The 17,186-nt window shown below is 42.3% G+C and overlaps 1 protein-coding gene across 2 annotated transcripts in view; it reads right to left on the reverse strand.

The window, feature by feature from the left end:
* ARHGEF40 (Rho guanine nucleotide exchange factor 40) overlaps positions 1 to 17,186 on the reverse strand; it is a 165,499-nt gene that overhangs the window by 38,354 nt on the left and 109,959 nt on the right. For both annotated transcript variants that reach the window (XM_069760341.1, XM_069760350.1), the window contains exons 17-18: positions 1,270 to 1,440; positions 115 to 292 (exon numbers count right to left, since the gene is read on the reverse strand). In XM_069760341.1, the coding sequence (XP_069616442.1) occupies positions 115 to 292; positions 1,270 to 1,440 (349 nt within the window). The remainder of the gene's footprint in view (positions 1 to 114; positions 293 to 1,269; positions 1,441 to 17,186) is intronic.

Raw genomic sequence — 17,186 nt, forward strand, 5'->3', positions numbered from 1 at the left:
ATCATGGGTCACATAAAATGACATCATGGGCCGGATTTAGTCTATGTTCCTTGGGATTCACACGTTTCTTGGATGGTTTAATTAAATGAGAAATAACATTGAATAAACGTGTACCTTTGCTTAGTCCTCCCTGATCCCACAAGAGTTTTGTGATCTCATTAGTCCAAGTCTCTTTCACGTTTGAAGTCTCTGCTTGGAGAAGTAATGTCTCACGAGACTTTTGGCGACGAAACCAAAGCTCAATTCGAGTGTCTCCCTCTCCAGCGTTCTCTGTAAGACCCATGTCAGCTGTCTAAATGAGAAAAGGAATATACAGTTTATTACCATTATTTTTCCATTATACAGATGAAAATGATAGATTATAGTCTGTTCAGCAGAATATGGCTGCGTACACACATGCAGAGGTCATGCTTTGGCTTTTAACCACAGCAGCCCTATACTACTACAGTCTTTCCTGTACAATTACTTAATCTTGCAGGGTAACACCGGTTTTCCCTATAAGACCAATATGTGATTGTGCAGGCGAACAGTACACTATCAGCAGAGGCACAGGAATAAAAGCCATAGCATGACTGCTGCGTGTGAATGTAACCTACGTGGTTTCTCATTATGCATGGTTTCTGTAATAGTATCTCACAACCTAATCTTCCGTATTTCCTGACATTGTCCTACTCAGCCGACTGGAATGGCATGATGTTACAGTGGTCAGCATGGGCAATCTGACAGGCCTGTGGTTAAAAAGCTCTACACGCAAACTTCTATGCACTGTTTCTATCATAACCAACATTAACTCTTTCAGCAGCTCGTGCTACAGCATCCCTTATTTAGGACTGAACCACATTGAACAGTCTTCGCTCTCAACAAACATTACTGAGTCTTGGATGCCTATGACCCTAACACCTGTCATTTTAAAGATGCTTTAACCCAATCATCTCACAATTTGGTCCTTGTTAAAGTTGCTCAGAAACTTATACTTGCCATTTTTTTTATGCTCCAAATAAATAAATGAAGCCTTTTTACTACTGTTCCATAACTAAAAATATTCCTTAAAAATACTAAGGAGCATTTAAAATGTGAAGGACGAAACCCCCAACTATTCTGTGCTGTCACATTGTGTATCATGTTGAACATGGGTTATCAACTTCTTCAGAGATTTCCCTGCCCCTGCCAATACAATGTTCTATTGGGCTACGTACATAGATCTTGACGCAAGAAGTAATAACACTATTCAGTTGTTCATGTTATTTTCCTTCATTTCAGTTTTCTTACCTTAAAAGCTTGTTTAAATCCATACGTCTCCAGTCCTCCTTCTGCTGTCTTCAGTTTACTCAGAAGCAGAAGTTTTTGGAACAGGAAGACATGTCGCACGGACTTCTTTCTTCCAGATAAAACAGTAAATACATCCTTATGCAGGAGGCGTCCGTGTTCCTTCTCATCCACCTAAATATGAGCATAAGACCAAATATACAGTAAACCTGCAATTAGGGTTATAATCAAGCAAATAAGTGTAGTATTCTCTGGTAGGCCAATAGGTAATAGGGCTGATGCTTGTTAATGAAGTAGAAGAGTGATGTGTGAGTGTAGGTTTTCACAAAAAGGGGAACTTTGTATAGCTTAGAGGCTTTCTCACACTACTACTATAGAGATCAGGGTGCATATTTATTTATTCTATGTGCCTTACTAACACTTCATAAAAAGTACTTTTGTTCCCCAGCTCGGCCTTGACCTTCTTATCCTGTCTACATGATGTGACTGACATCCTCCATAGTCCAAACAATCCCTGTTCTACAGGGTGGTTCACTCGCTACTTTACCTGGAAAAATTGATGTAACTTCTAAGAAAGACGGACAATTGTACTGAAATTTAGACTGTACTTACTTCGGTTCATGAGAAGTGAAAGTGCAATGAACCTCAGCGACAGCGATGAGAAACATCCTCCCGCCGAGAGGTCTTGTCAACTTGTCGCCCCGCTGGCCGTCTCCACTATAAGATAGACTTGCAGCACGCTTTTCTGTGTGTCAGTAGTTTAGTAGTAGTAGTGCCGACCCCCCCTTTCATCATGTGCAGACTCCACCCCCCCCCCCCTTTCATCATGTGCAGAACCCCTCCTCATCCATTTAATTAATTGTATAAAGAAAAAAAAAATGTTTTTCATACTTATCTCACAAGCGATCCCCAGTAGGCGCAGCGCCTCTTCTGGTCACAGTGTCCTTGCACATGTCGGCAGGCACGTTAGTGCAGGATGGGGCCCCATGAGCAGTAGCACAAGAGGCCTCCCTGTGTGCCGCTGGTCATTGGGCCCCATACAGCAGTAATGGCAGTAATGCCCTCATGGCGGCCCTGACCCTGTGGTAGGGCTGCTGGCATATTGCACATATGCAGAAGGTTTCTAGCCATCCTTACAAGACAGGGATTATATGTAAGACTTCATATGTTAGAAGTGCTGAGGCAGAGGCAGTCTAGGGGAATACATGCCTGCAGGACTAGTCTTCCTTCACTTGCATATATTATGATTGGGAAAATATGTTTTTAAAAGACAGCAGTGCTAGAAAGCACATAGCAGCAGTTTGACATATCTGCAGGTTAACAGCATTATTTCTGGTGACAGGTTCCCTTTAAAATAAAAAATGAACAAGAAAGTGAATGTCGTTTTGCAGAAGATTAGTTTACTCCACTCTTTCATGGTCACAGTTGTTTCAACAAAAAATGGCACTATAAATGCTTGAAAAGGCATAAATGGATGCCGATTTAGGATTGTTTGGATTTTAACAATTTTTGAATAATGCCCTGGCAGATATTACATTAGCTGGATTAAACTTCTTCTGTTGCATGAATCAATAGTAAAAGTGAATATAAGAAAAATATCTTGTTACGTAATCATCTGCTTTCACCATGTATGAGCCACTTCTTCCCCTCCCCTTGCCTCCTGAACACATCATCCACGCTGAAAAACAGCTTAAATCCATCTTGGTTAAAACTAGCTGGACTGCCAACACACTGAAGAATCAGTATACGGCTGAGTTCCCTATTGAAGTCTATAAAAAGGGGAAAGGAAAGAAGCAGAGCGAGACACACAGAAAATGTGCTGTTGCTTTTCAGTAAATGGATTTTATCATTACAATAAAATCCTATTCTAGCCACATCCGTTGGGGGACACAGAGACTGTGGTTATAGCAATTGCCACTAGGAGGCAGTCACTAAGTAGTGAAGTATTTTTCGCTCCTCGATACTGCAGGCATTGAGCAGTAGGAGAATCAAAGGAATGTTTACCAGAACAAGATCCACAAAGCATCCAAGACCTATTGAGAACAAAAGTCCTCTGAGGAAAACTTGATGTGTGCTGGGTCCCCTAATGAAAGTGAGGAAAATGGATTTTAAGATAGAGAAGAAAAATGTATTTTTATTCAACTGTATGTCATAGAAGGACACAGAGACCGAGGGACATTCAAAATCAGTCCCTAGGGGTGGGAAAGATAAAATCATGAAGAACGCATGGATGTGTAAAACCGAAAAAGTCTCCAAAGACGTTGTAGAATACAAAGAAAAAGCTGAAGGGACTCTGAAGAGGATTTGTAAACCTCTGTACAGACTTGTACAGAATAGCCCTGCCTGTACTTGTACAGAACCTCAGTTCACACTTGTGCAGAAAAAGCTCTGTTCCAAGGGGTCACACAAGGACTATTGATGTATCAGAATAGCCACAGACAGGAAAGAAGCAGTAGACTCTTCAAAAGTAGATACATTAACCCCTTAATGACCGCCAATACGTCTTTTAACTGACCTTAGATATAAGAGAATAGTATCCCCATACAGATGACAATCCATCATCTGTCGGCTGTACACTATAGCTGACAACTTGCTGCACCAGCCACGATCAGTATTTGCACCTTCTAAATCTGTTTAACCCCTTAGATGCTGCTGTCAATAGTGACTACATCATTATAAATGGTTAACAGAGTGTGGGGGCTTCCTCTTTATCCCAATTGGTGCCCTCAGATCATGATTTTGTGGTCCTGATGTTTGCCATGGCAATTCATGACCAAATAGCGGCCTTAGAGTCTGACGGCTGTAGTAATCTGTTTAGACGTTAGCAACATTTAGGTGGTAAAAATACACATTTTCATTTCTGTCATACCACTTTGCATTAATTCCTGTAAAGCACCTGAAGTGTTAATAAACTACCTGACAGCAGTTTTCAATATGTTTAGGGGTGCTGTTTTTAAAATGGTATCACGTTTGGGGGTTTCCCAATATATGGGACCCCTAAAGTCACTTCAAACATGGATAAGTCCCTAAAAAAATAAATTTTGTAAATTTCTTTGAAAAAATGAACAATTGCTGCTACATTTTTAAACCTCCTAAAATGCTAACAAAATAAAATAACATTTTACAAATGGTCCTGAGGTAAAGCAGACATGTGTGAAATGTTATTTATTAATGGTTTGCTGTTGTATGACTATCTGGATAAAAGGGATAATCATTCAAATTTAGAAAATTGCTAATTTTTTAACATTTTTCTCAAATTTTTGATTTTTTTTATAAATAAACACAAAAATGTTGAACTAAATTTACCATTATCATAAAGTAGAATGTGTCACGAAAAAACAATCTCAAAATCACTGGGATTTGTTGAAGCGTTGCAGAGTTATTACCACATAAAGTGACACTGGTCAGATTTCAAAAATTTGGCTCGGTCACTAAGGGGTTAAGGTGGAAATAACCTAGAGAAAAGAAAAGGGGAAAAAAAAACCTTTAATAGAAAAGACTAAGAAATGACAGCTAAATAACCTTGTTCTGGACAACACCAAAAAAGGACAATTAATAATTCAGAGCTAACCAAAGCAAAATATTACTGGGGTCCCAAATATAGATTTATTTCACCCAACAGGATAATACATGGGATAAACCAGAGAGAGTGGGCTGGGCTAAGGAAATTCTGAAAGGGAACCTGTCACCAGTTTAGGCCGATATGAGATACCGCCATCACCTTTTAGGGCTGATGGACAGCATTCTATAATGTTCTATAAAAGCCCCTAACCTGGCCTTTATGAGAAGAAAAAGAACTTTTATTATACTTACCTGCTGGGCAGTCCGGTCCGAGGGGTGTCGCTCTTCTTGGTCTATCGCCTCCCATCTTCTTGCGATGTTGTCCTCCTTCTTGGTTTGTGTGGCTGACGAGTCCCTGCATGATCCACAGAAGTCTCCTCGGCATTGCGTTCCTGCACAGGAGTACTTCTCTTCCCTGTTGAGGGAAGTGCAAAGTACTACAGTGCGCAGGTGCCAAGGGTCAGAGAGCCAGAGTGTGGAGTGTGCCTGAAAACTACCAGACTTTGAATTCTAATGAGATTTTCCCTCCGGAAGAATATTCCTGTTCTGGACTGCGGCCTCAACCACTGTGGCTGGTTTTAGGTAGCTGTTATTCAGGTGCTGTCGGACAAGATGATCAGGGTAATCTGAAGAGTTCCTAGTTAGTTGAAGAGTTTCTAGGCTTGAAAACACACTTGACATAAGTTCCAGGGACAGAAAAAGATGCAATCAGTTTCAGCCCTTCAGCTAAGGCTACGTTCACACTAGCGTTCTGCTAGTGTGCGTCGCCTTAGCGTCGGGCGACGCAGCGGCGACGCACGTGTCATGCGCCCCTATGTTTAACATGGGGGACGCATGCGTTTTTGTGTGTTGCGTTTTGCAACACTTGCGTCTTTTTTGCCGCTAGCGTCGGACCAAGAAAACGCAGCAAGTTGCATTTTTCTTGCGTCCGATTTTCGGCAAAAAACGACGCACGCGTCACAAAACGCAGCGTTTTTGCGTGCGTTTTGCCGCGTTTTTGTGTGCGTCGTGCGTTGCGTCGCCGACGCAGCGGCGCGCAACGCTAGTCTGAACGTAGCCTAAGGGGTTTATCTTGCATGGTAAACACTATCAGAATTCCTGAAGTGAGTATGTTTGTTTTTCTTCTCAGTTCTTCTTCATTTCACTTCTTTAGGTTTCTGGGAGGTTATTCTTGTTCCGTTTATTTTTGTCTCTCCTTAGCTTTACCACTTTACTTTATATGAACGTGTGTCAATTTTCTCACCCTGGGTTTTCATATCTTCCTGCACATTTTCCTCTCCTCTTGTTGGCAGTGAGTTGCAGCCTCCCCTCTGGTTCCTTTTAGGGAGTCAGGTCAGAGGTGGTGTTTTTTGAGTTAAGTAGGTCTTTAAAGTCTGTACAGGGACCAGTCGGGAGTTGGTGCATAGTCACCCTGTAGTAGGTCTTCCCTTTTTCGGTTGCCCATGAGTTAGTATGTCTTACATTCATAACAGCAGCAAGTTCAAGAGGTGTGATTAGACAACAAGAACAACAACCAATAGACAGGTCTCGAACAATCATGACCACTATCCTATGGAGAAGCTAAAACAATCACTCCCACAGATAGAAGAGAGTGAACCACCCCGAACAAAAAATGCAAATCTTGGAGTGAAGCATGGATAGGACAGTCAGAAAACAGTGCATAGTGAATACAATAAAAAATTCTATTCTGTGAAGTCAGCCTTAAGTACAAGAAATCGAGATGTAGGGTGTCAAGTGCCCCAAACAACAAGACCCTTAACCATTTACCTAAGATTAGCTCTACTAGTAGAGTTAGTCAACATGCTTACAGTATGTCATATGCCTGAGGATATATCTCGTGAGAGGGGAGATTGAAAGATGAAGCTGGAGGGGAGTCCAAGAGAATAGGAACTTGAGGCCCACTCTTTCTTGGGCTAACAGAGAAACAGAGTCAGCTCTATAAAGAAATCTGCCAAGCAAAAGAGACCCCAATAAGAATAATTTATAAAGGTCTAATCCAGTGACTCATAGTATTATAGTGACCTTGAGAATGATCATGCAGCAGCCCAGTTCCTTTAACATGGTGCCCGGGAACCTGGCTTCAATGAAGCTTGACTGTTTCACTCATTTCTTACTATGCTTACTCATGTAAAGGCAGGGAAAAAAAGCCAGTGAAGTTGCTGAGCCCAACCTGTTGCTCCCAAGACAGATTTGGCACTAATTATATTTATCTTAACTGAGAAAGATGACACATTGTCACGCAAAATAGGTAGAAAACTAAAAGGACGCAGGACCTGTAATTGCAAAGTGTCATAATCCTAAATTTAACAACTTTAGACAAGAGGATTTGTCTGTTGTTGTATGTCCCAGTGAGAGTATGATTTAAAAAGGTCAACTTCTAAACTAGTTCTATAGTATGGAGGGAAAGCAAGTGCATACTCCCAGGAGAGGGTGGTGTGAACGGTGGCACCATGCCCCAGGAAGAGGGACCATCTGCACGGAAATATAGCATTTCCATGTAGATGCTCTCTGATTAAATCTAAACTATGACTGCTGGATTCCCAAGCAAAACTTTAGCCTATACATCATTGTTCTTCTGCATGGGATCAACAGCCTTAGAAGGCTCAGAACCAGAGATCTTTGCCATCATGCCTGGCCTGGTAGGAAGGTTGCATGTGACCTAGTTAAGGGGTGAAAGTTCCAAGAAAATAAGCAAAGTTACTTGGATGTAAACTTGTGGGGACTGAGTGGTGAACCTCAGGTGAGGTGCTGCCATGTTGCATGAAGTTTACAGAGGCTTTATGTCATATAGATACCTAGTCAGTAAAACATACAGATTGTTTGTTGATGTGACAGACAAAAATTATACGGATGTTGTCTCGATGAATAAAACATGCTCATCTATATCTAGATGCTGACTTGGAGGGCAGACATATGCCTTTGTGCGCAGAGATTAAAAATTCCATGTGGATGTTGTCTAGGTAGACAGACATACAGATTCTATGTGGATACTGACTTGGTGGGCAGAACATACCGATTCTAAGGAAATGCTGCCTTGGTGCACAGAACATACTTATTTATTCTATGCAGATGCTGATGAATTGAGCAGACATACCAATTCTATGCAGATACTGCCTAGGTGGGCAGACATACCGTACTCATTTTATGTGGATGCTGCCTTGTTGGACAAACAAACAATCTACAGTGGGTATGGAAAGTATTCAGACCCCTTTAACCTTTTCACTCTTTTTTTCATTGCAGCCATTTGGTAAATTTAAAAAAGTTAATTTTTTCCTATAGTACACTCTGCACCCCAACTTGACTGAAAAAAACAAATGTAGTAATTTTTGCAAATTTATTAAAAAAGAAAAATTGAAATATCACATGGTCATAAGTATTCAAACCCTTTGCTCAGTATTGAGTAGAAGCATCCTTTTGAGCTATGTACAGCCATGAGTCTTCTTGGGAATGATGCAGCAAGTTTTTCACACCTGGATTAGGGGATCATCTGCCATTCTTCCTTGCAGATCCTCTCCAGTTCCATCAGGTTGGATGTTGAACGTTGGTAGGCAGCCATTTTCAGGTCTCTCCAGAGATGCTCAATTGGGTTTAGGTCAGGACTCTGGCTGGGCCAGTCAAGAATAGTCACAGAGTTGTTCTGAATCCAATCCTTTGTTATTTTAGCTGTGTGCTTAGGGTCATTGTCTTGTTGGAAGGTGAACCGTCGGCCAAGTCTGTAAGGTCCAGAGCACTCTGGAAGAAGTTTTCATCCAATGTATCTCTGTACTTGGACGCATTCATGTTTCCTTCAATGACAACCAGTCGTCCTGTCCCGGCAACTGAAAAACACCCCCATAGCATGATGCTGTCACTACCATGTTTCACTGTTGGGATTGTATTGGGCAGGTGATGAGCAGTGCCTGGTTTTCTCCAGACATACCGCTTAGGATTATCACCAAAAAGGTCTATCTTCATCTCATCAGACCAGAGAATTTTATTTCTCATAGTCTGCAGGGAGGGCTGCAGTGATAGTTGACTTTGGGGAACTTTTTCCCATCTCCCTACTGCATCTCTGGAGTTCAGCCACAGTGATCTTGGGGTTCTTCTTTACCTCTGTCACCAATGCTCTTCTCCCACGATTGCTCAGTTTGGCTGGACGGCCAGGTCTAGGAAGACTTCTGGTGGTCCCAAACTTCTTCCATTTAAGAATTATGGAGGCCACTGTGCTGTTAGGAACCTTGAGTACTGCAGAAATTCTGTTGTAACCTTGGCCAGATCTGTACCTTGCCATAATTCTGTCTCTGAGTTCCTTCGCCAGTTCCTATGACCTCATGATTCTCATTTGGTCTGACACGCACTGTGAGCTCTTATATAGACAGGTGTGTGCCTTTCCAAATCAAGTCCTATCAGTTTCTTTAAACACAGATGGACTCCAATGAAGGATTAGAACCATGTCAAGAAGGATCACAAGGAAATGGACAGCATGTGACTTAAACATGAGTGTCTTACGACCATGTGATATTTCAGTTTTTCTTTTTTATTAAATTTGCAAAAATGTCTACATTTCTGTTTTTTTTAAGTCAAGATGGGGTGCAGAGTGTACACTAATGAGAAAAAAAATAACTTTTAAATAACTTTTCTGAATTTACCAAATGGCTGCAATGAATCAAATAGTCTGAAAGGGTCTGAATACTTTCCGTACCCACTGTATGCAAGTGTTGTTTCGGTACAACACACAGTTTCTCAGAAATCCATAACTGTGTAGCTGTGTATTATAATGCAATAAGCTTATCCAAATTATTCCACAAGTTAAAAGGTGACTATTGATGTGCAAGTTCAGGCAAAGGAGCAGTCAGTCAAGCAGGAGGTGGTGGCAGCGAGTGGGAAATAGAGCTGAAGTGACAGAGGCTTCAGATCTACAGTAGCTCTGCAGCCTTATTTGCATATCACATATAATTGGGAGGTTTGTCCAATAAAATGTAATTTATACTTTAAGGGTTGATGATTGAACATTACACTGAGTGATTTGCAACAACCAATTAGGAAAATCAGAGAAAAATAGCATCTGCATAATAATTTGAAACACAGTGTACAAGGTCATATAAAATAGGTTTGGGGTGGGAAATCCTTCTAAAAGATACCAAAGGGTGGAAGACACCTGCAGAGTGTGCAGAGTGCAAGCAATAACTTCATAACCTAAGATAATACGCCCCCCTCTGCGTATAAAAGCATTTAAAGCAGGTGCTTGGTGCAGACATACTGTAATTGCTAGGCTGTCATGGTACAAGCTCTGAGTGGCTGACAGAATGGCGATAACGCCAGATAAACAAAACGTGCAAACTGCTAATTGTACACTACATCTCCCAATAAATTAATTGGTTGTTATTTACTGGGTCTGCCACTAAAAATTGTATGGCTAAGAAATTGGCTAAGAAAATCCAGAAATGACAAAGGTCTGTTCCTGCTAGGAAGAAATTGACAGAAGAAATTTAACCCCTAATCAGAAGGTGTTTAGCCAAAAGAAATCAAGTGCCCCAATATAAGCTCAGCTCCCTGCTGGTCCTAGTATCAAAAGTGTGGCCTAAACCTTGAAAAATATGGGGACACAATTTTTGTAGCTGTCCGGATCGCTTTCTGGCTGAATATGGCGCCAGGAGGAGCAAGGAGCTGAGGGGAAAGGGACTCAAATAGGTGTGCAACCTTGACGGAGAAGCGAACTTGGCCACCAGAGGTCTGCTTCCAGTGTCTCCGGATAGGACTTTCTTAATGTTTTGAAAATGCAAAGACACGGCAAATAGAGAGCAGTTGGGAAGGGAGGGGAAGGCATTTCCCCCCTGTATGCACCACCCAAGCCGCACAGTTAGAAAGAATCCTAGCACAGTGTTCTATTGTATCACTGGCTGCAGACACACATCGACATCTTATTGTTTGGGAATGAGGGCTTGATTGGTAGTGGAGGTCTAAGTGGCTGCTCTGTAGGAGAATGTTGTAAAACATAACCGGAAATATCCTGTATAGGGGGAAAAGGTGCGCCTCGTCAGTGGCTACATAAACTTGTTGAGATAAATCATGGGCAGAGGTTTGAGTAGCGGTGTAGGAGATTAGGATTGTCCGCGGTAGTTGTGTATGACACCATATTCACCTTATCCTGTTTACTCACCTCCTCTTCATCCTCTGCACTTCAGCTTCACCGGTGAACCAGCCGGGTCAACCCCTTCAGCAACTTTACCTCAATCAGGAGAGCACACTAGTATGGCGAGGGGAGCAGGCAAGAATGATGGATGATGCCAATGGCTGGAGGGAAGCAGGTCAGTTATGGCTGCCCTGTTCAGCTCTGCCTCCTTTAAACACTAAAGTACAACTGATTCATATCAGCGCCTGCATGAGGGGTATAACTGGTGTCTGGCAAACAATTAACTACTTAAATTGGTTTTCCCACAAACAAAATACACTTTAATCAATAGATCTTGGAATAAAAATCAGTATATATAATCTTATAAATGTGCCCCTGCTGTGTACTGTGTAATGGCCGTGTCTGACCACATACCACAGCTCCTGGCGAGGGGAGGAAGCAAAAGAGAGTACACAGACATTACAGTATGGGATCCCAGCTGCTGGTTTCTTACCTCACAGAAAGAATCAACTGTGATCCCGTGCTGTAATGTCTGTATACTCTTTTCCTTCCTTCCCTACCATGGAGCTGTGGTATGTCCAGCCTGTTCGGACACATCCATTACATAGGCACATTTTTTTTTCTTAACTGATTTTATTGAAAAGTAAATAACATATAAAACAACATAATAAAGAATTAAGCATAGCTTTAGTACTTACAAAATCCAATATATATCAAAAGGCACATTAGACACGAAACACACAGTGCACATTCCATGTCATAAGAATAAAACATTGTGAACTCATTCAGGAAACAATAAAGAAAATCATACCTATAACTATAACCTTCTTGACTTAAGAAACCATAAACACGGGATAGAGATTTTAGATTATTATATTATTAAGCCCTCAATCAGGTCTTGTACATTAGCCATAAGGGCCTGAGGAGGATCTCCTGTCTGTGGGGATCTGATCCATAACCTTCATACCTTTTCACACTTATCTGGACAGTTCTTGTTTTTATAAATAAAATGCTCAAAAGATAGCATTGTGTTTATCATTTTAACCCCTTCATGACCCAGCCTACTTTGACCTTAAAGACCTTGCTGCTTTTTGCAATTCTGACCAGTGTCCCTTTATGAGGTAATAACGCAGGAACGCTTCAACGGATCCTAGCGGTTCTGAGATTGTTTTTTCGTGACATATTGGGCTTCATGTTAGTGGTAAATTTAGGTCAATAAATTCTGCGTTTATTTGTGATAAAAACGGAAATTTGGCGAAAATTTTGAAAATTTCGCAATTTTCACATTTTGAATTTTTATTCTGTTAAACCAGAGAGTTATGTGACACAAAATAGTTAATAAATAACATTTCCCACATGTATACTTTACATCAGCACAATTTTGGAAACACAATTTTTTTTTGCTAGGAAGTTATAAGGGTTAAAATTTGACCAGCGATTTCTCATTTTACAACGAAATTTACAAAACCATTTTTTTTAGGGACCACCTCACATTTGAAGTCAGTTTGAGGGGTCTATATGGCTGAAAATACGCAAAAGTGACACCATTCTAAAAACTGCACCCCTCAAGGTACTCAAAACCACATTCAAGAAGTTTATTAACCCTTCAGGTGCTTCACAGCAGTAGAAGCAACATGGAAGGAAAAAATGAACATTTAACTTTTTAGTCACAAAAATTATCTTTTAGCAACAATTTTTTTATTTTCCCAATGGTAAAAGGATAAACTGAACTGAACCACGAAAGTTGTTGTCCAATTTGTCCTGAGTACGCTGATACCTCGTATGTGGGGGTAAACCACTGTTTGGGCGCACGGCAGGGCTTGGAAGGGAAGGAGCGCCATTTGACTTTTTGAATGAAAAATTGGCTCCACTCTTTAGCGGACACCATGTCACGTTTGGAGAGCCCCCGTGTGCCTAAAAATTGGAGCTCCCCCACAAGTGACCCCATTTTGGAAAATAGACGCCCCAAGGAACTTATCTAGATGCATAGTGAGCACTTTGAACCCCCAGGTGCTTCACAAATTGATCCGTAAAAATGAAAAAGTACTTTTTTTTCACAAAAAAATTGTTTTAAAATGGATCCTAAAATTTGTTGGGCAATTTCTCCTGAGTACACCAATACCTCACCTGTGGGGGTAAACCACTGTTTGGGCACATGGTAAGGCTCGGAAGGGAAGGAGCACCATTTGACTTTTTGAATGAAAAATTATCTCCATCGTTAGCGGACACCATGTCGCGTTTGGAGAGCCCCTGTGTGCCTAAACATTGGCGCTCCCCCACAAGTGACCCCATTTTGAAAACTAGACTCCCCAAGTGAGCACTTTAAACCCTCAGGTGCTTCACAAATTGATCTGTAAAAATGAAAAAGTACTTTTTTTTCACAAAAAAATTCTTTTCGCCTCAATTTTTTCATTTTCACATGGGCAATAGGATAAAATGGATCATAAAATTTGTTGGGCAATTTCTCCCGAGTACGCCGATACCTCATATGTGGGGGTAAACCACTGTTTGGGCACACGGCAGGGCTCGGAAGGGAAGGCGCGCCATTTGACTTTTTGAATGGAAAATTAGCTCCAATCATTAGCGGACACCATGTCAGGTTTGGAGAGCCCCTGTGTGCTTAAACATTGGAGATCCCCCAGAAATGACCCCATTTTGGAAACTAGACCCCCAAAGGAACTAATCTGGATGTGTGGTGAGGACTTTGAACCCCCAAGTGCTTCACAGAAGTTTATAACGCAGAGCCATGAAAATAAAAAATAAAAATTATTTTCTCAAAAATGATCTTTTAGCCTGCAATTTTTTATTTTCCCAAGGGTAACAGGAGAAATTTGACCCCAAAAGTTGTTGTCCAGTTTCTCCTGAGTACGCTGATACCCCATATGTGGGGGTAAACCACTGTTTGGACACATGCCGGGGCTCGGAAGTGAAGCAGTGACGTTTTGAAATGCAGACTTTGATGGAATGCTCTGTGGGCGTCACGTTGCGTTTGCAGAGCCCCTGATGTGGCTAAACAGTAGAAACCCCCCACAAGTGACCCCATTTTGGAAACTAGACCCCGAAAGGAACTTATCTAGATGTGTGGTGAGCACTTTGAACCCCCAAGTGCTTCACAGAAGTTTATAATGCAGAACCGTGAAAATAATAAATACGTTTTCTTTCCTCAAAAATAATTATTTAGCCCAGAATTTTTTAATTTTCCCAAGGGTAACAGGAGAAATTTGACCCCAATATTTGTTGTCCAGTTTCTCCTGAGTACGGTGATACCCCATATGTGGGGGTAAACTACTGTTTGGGCACATGCCGGGGCTTGGAATTGAAGTAGTGACGTTTTGAAATGCAGACTTTGATGGAATGCTCTGCGGGCGTCACGTTGCGTTTGCAGAGCCCCTGATGTGGCTAAACAGTAGAAACCCCCCACAAGTGACCCCATTTTGGAAACTAGACCCCGAAAGGAACTTATCTAGATGTGTGGTGAGCACTTTGAACCCCCAAGTGCTTCATAGAAGTTTATAATGCAGAGCCGTGAAAATAATAAATACGTTTTCTTTCCTCAAAAATGATGTTTTAGCAAGCATATTTTTATTTTCACAAGGGTAACAGGAGAAATTGGACCCCAGTAATTGTTGCGCAGTTTATCCTGAGTATGCTGGTACCCCATATGTGGGGGTAAACCACTGTTTGGGCACACGTCGGGGCTCGGAATTGAGGGAGCACCATTTGACTTTTTGAATACGAGATTGGCTGGAATCAATGGTGGCGCCATGTTGCGTTTGGAGACCCCTGATGTGCCTAAACAGTGGTAACCCCTCAATTCTACCTCCAACACTAACCCCAACACACCCCTAACTCTAATCCCAACTGTAGCCATAACCCTAATCACAACCCTAACCACAACCCTAATTCCAACCCTAACCCCAACACACCCCTAACTCTAATCCCAACTGTAGCCATAACCCTAATCACAACCCTAACCACAACACTAATTACAACCCTAACCCTAAGGCTATGTGCCCACGTTGCGGATTCGTGTGAGATTTTTCAGCATCATTTTTGAAAAATCCGCGGGTAAAAGGCACTGCGTTTTACCTGCGGATTTTCCGCGGATTTCCAGTGTTTTTTGTGCGGATTTCACCTGTGGATTCCTATTGAGGAAGAGGTGTAAAACGCTGCGGAATCCGCACAAAGAATTGACATGCTGCAGAAAATACAATGCAGCGTTTCCGCGCGGTATTTTCCGCACCATGGGCACAGCGGATTTGGTTTTCCATAGGTTTACATGGTACTGTAAACCTGATGGAACACTGCTGCGAATCCGCAGTGGCCAATCCGCTACGGATCCGCAGCCAAATCCGCACCGTGTGCACATAGCCTAATTCTAAAGGTATGTGCACACGCTGCGGAAAACGCTGCGGATCAGCAGCAGTTTCCCATGAGTTTACAGTTCAATGTAAACCTATGGGAAACAAAAATCGCTGTACACATGCTGCGGAAAAACTGCACGGAAACGCAGCGGTTTACATTCCGCAGCATGTCACTTCTTTGTGCGGATTCCGCAGCGGTTTTACAACTGCTCAAATAGAAAATCGCAGTTGTAAAACCGCAGTGAAATGCGCAGAAAAAACACGGTAAATCCGCCATAAATCCGCAGCGGTTTAGCACTGCGGATTTATAAAATCCGCAGAGGACCAGAATACGTGTGCATATACTGAAACCCTAACCCTAGCCATAACCCTAGCCCTAACCCTAGCCCTAACCCTATTCTAAGATTAGTGAAAAAAAAAATTTCTTTATTTTTTTATTGTCCCTACCTATGGGGGTGACGAGGGGGGGGGGGGGGTCATTTATTATTTTTTTGATTCGGCGGGCGCACTGCGCATGCGCCCGCCATTTTGGAAGATGGCGGCACCCAGGGAGAAGACGGTCGGACCCCGGCAGGATCGGTAAGTATGATGGGGTGGGGGAGAGCACGGGGGGGGGGGGAATCGGAGCATGGAGGGGTGGAACGGAGCACGGGGGGGGAGGGGGAGGGGAACGGAGCACGGGGGTGGTGGATCGGAGTGCAGGGGGGGGTGATTGGAGCACGGGGGGGTGGTGATTGGAGCACGGGGGGAGCGGACAAGAGCACGGGGGGAGCGGAGCACAGGACGGAGGGGAGCCGGAGCAGTGTACCGGACAGATCGGTGGGGTGGGGGCACATTAGTGTTTCCAGCCATGGCCGATGATATTACAGCATCGGCCATGGCTGGATTGTAATATTTCACCAGTTATAATAGGTGAAATATTACAAATCGCTCTGATTGGCAGTTTCACTTTCAACAGCCAATCAGAGCGATCGTAGCCACGGGGGGGTGAAGCCACCCCCCTGGGCTAAACTACCACTCCCCCTGTCCCTGCAGATCGGGTGAAATGGGAGTTAACCCTTTCACCTGATCTGCAGGGACGCGATCTTTCCATGACGCCACATAGGCGTCATGGGTCGGATTGGCACCGACTTTCATGACGCCTACGTGGCGTCATGGGTCGGGAAGGGGTTAACCCACAAAGAACAGTTCAGAGGACATCCGTCTATCCAACATGTAGCAATTGGTTTCCTAGCTATGAATAGAGATTCTCTCAAAAATATAAGAGAGTAACAAGGATACTCTCTTCATCCATAATATCAAACAAACATAACAGAGGATACATTCTGAAGTTAATATTTAGGATTGCAGATAAGAAATCAAGGAACTAAAAACTGGACACTCGCATATCATGTGCCAAAAATCTGTTTTCTAAAATCCGCATATTGAGACCTGCCCATTTTCATCACGATAACGCTGAAGTATGATATACAAATACCGTATTATTTATAGCTAGAGACACATATACATGAGATTCAACTAAATCCACTCAAAGCTCATCATCCAGACATAGGATCCTAGATTTCCATATATCCGGCACTGTTAAGGGAGTTTTCTGTGCTTTAGCATGTATGAGCGAAGAGTATAGTCTAGAAATCAGACCTCCTGGACCCTGAGATCTAATAATCACAATTAAAGGGAAGCCCCCTGCCTGAGCTTGAAATGCATGTGTTTTCTGGAAGAATTTATGAAAGTGGGAGTTTAGAAACTGAAATTGGGATTGTAAATGTGCAAAAGAGCAAAAAACATGTTTCTTTAAATATGACTAATACCATATCATTATTCCCCCTCACCCCAAAGTTCTGAAGTATAATGAAAATGATTTAGAATTGAGAGTCCTCAGT

The sequence above is a fragment of the Ranitomeya imitator genome, chromosome 1, assembly GCF_032444005.1.
Source record: "Ranitomeya imitator isolate aRanImi1 chromosome 1, aRanImi1.pri, whole genome shotgun sequence".
Classification (NCBI taxonomy): Eukaryota; Metazoa; Chordata; class Amphibia; order Anura; family Dendrobatidae; genus Ranitomeya; species Ranitomeya imitator.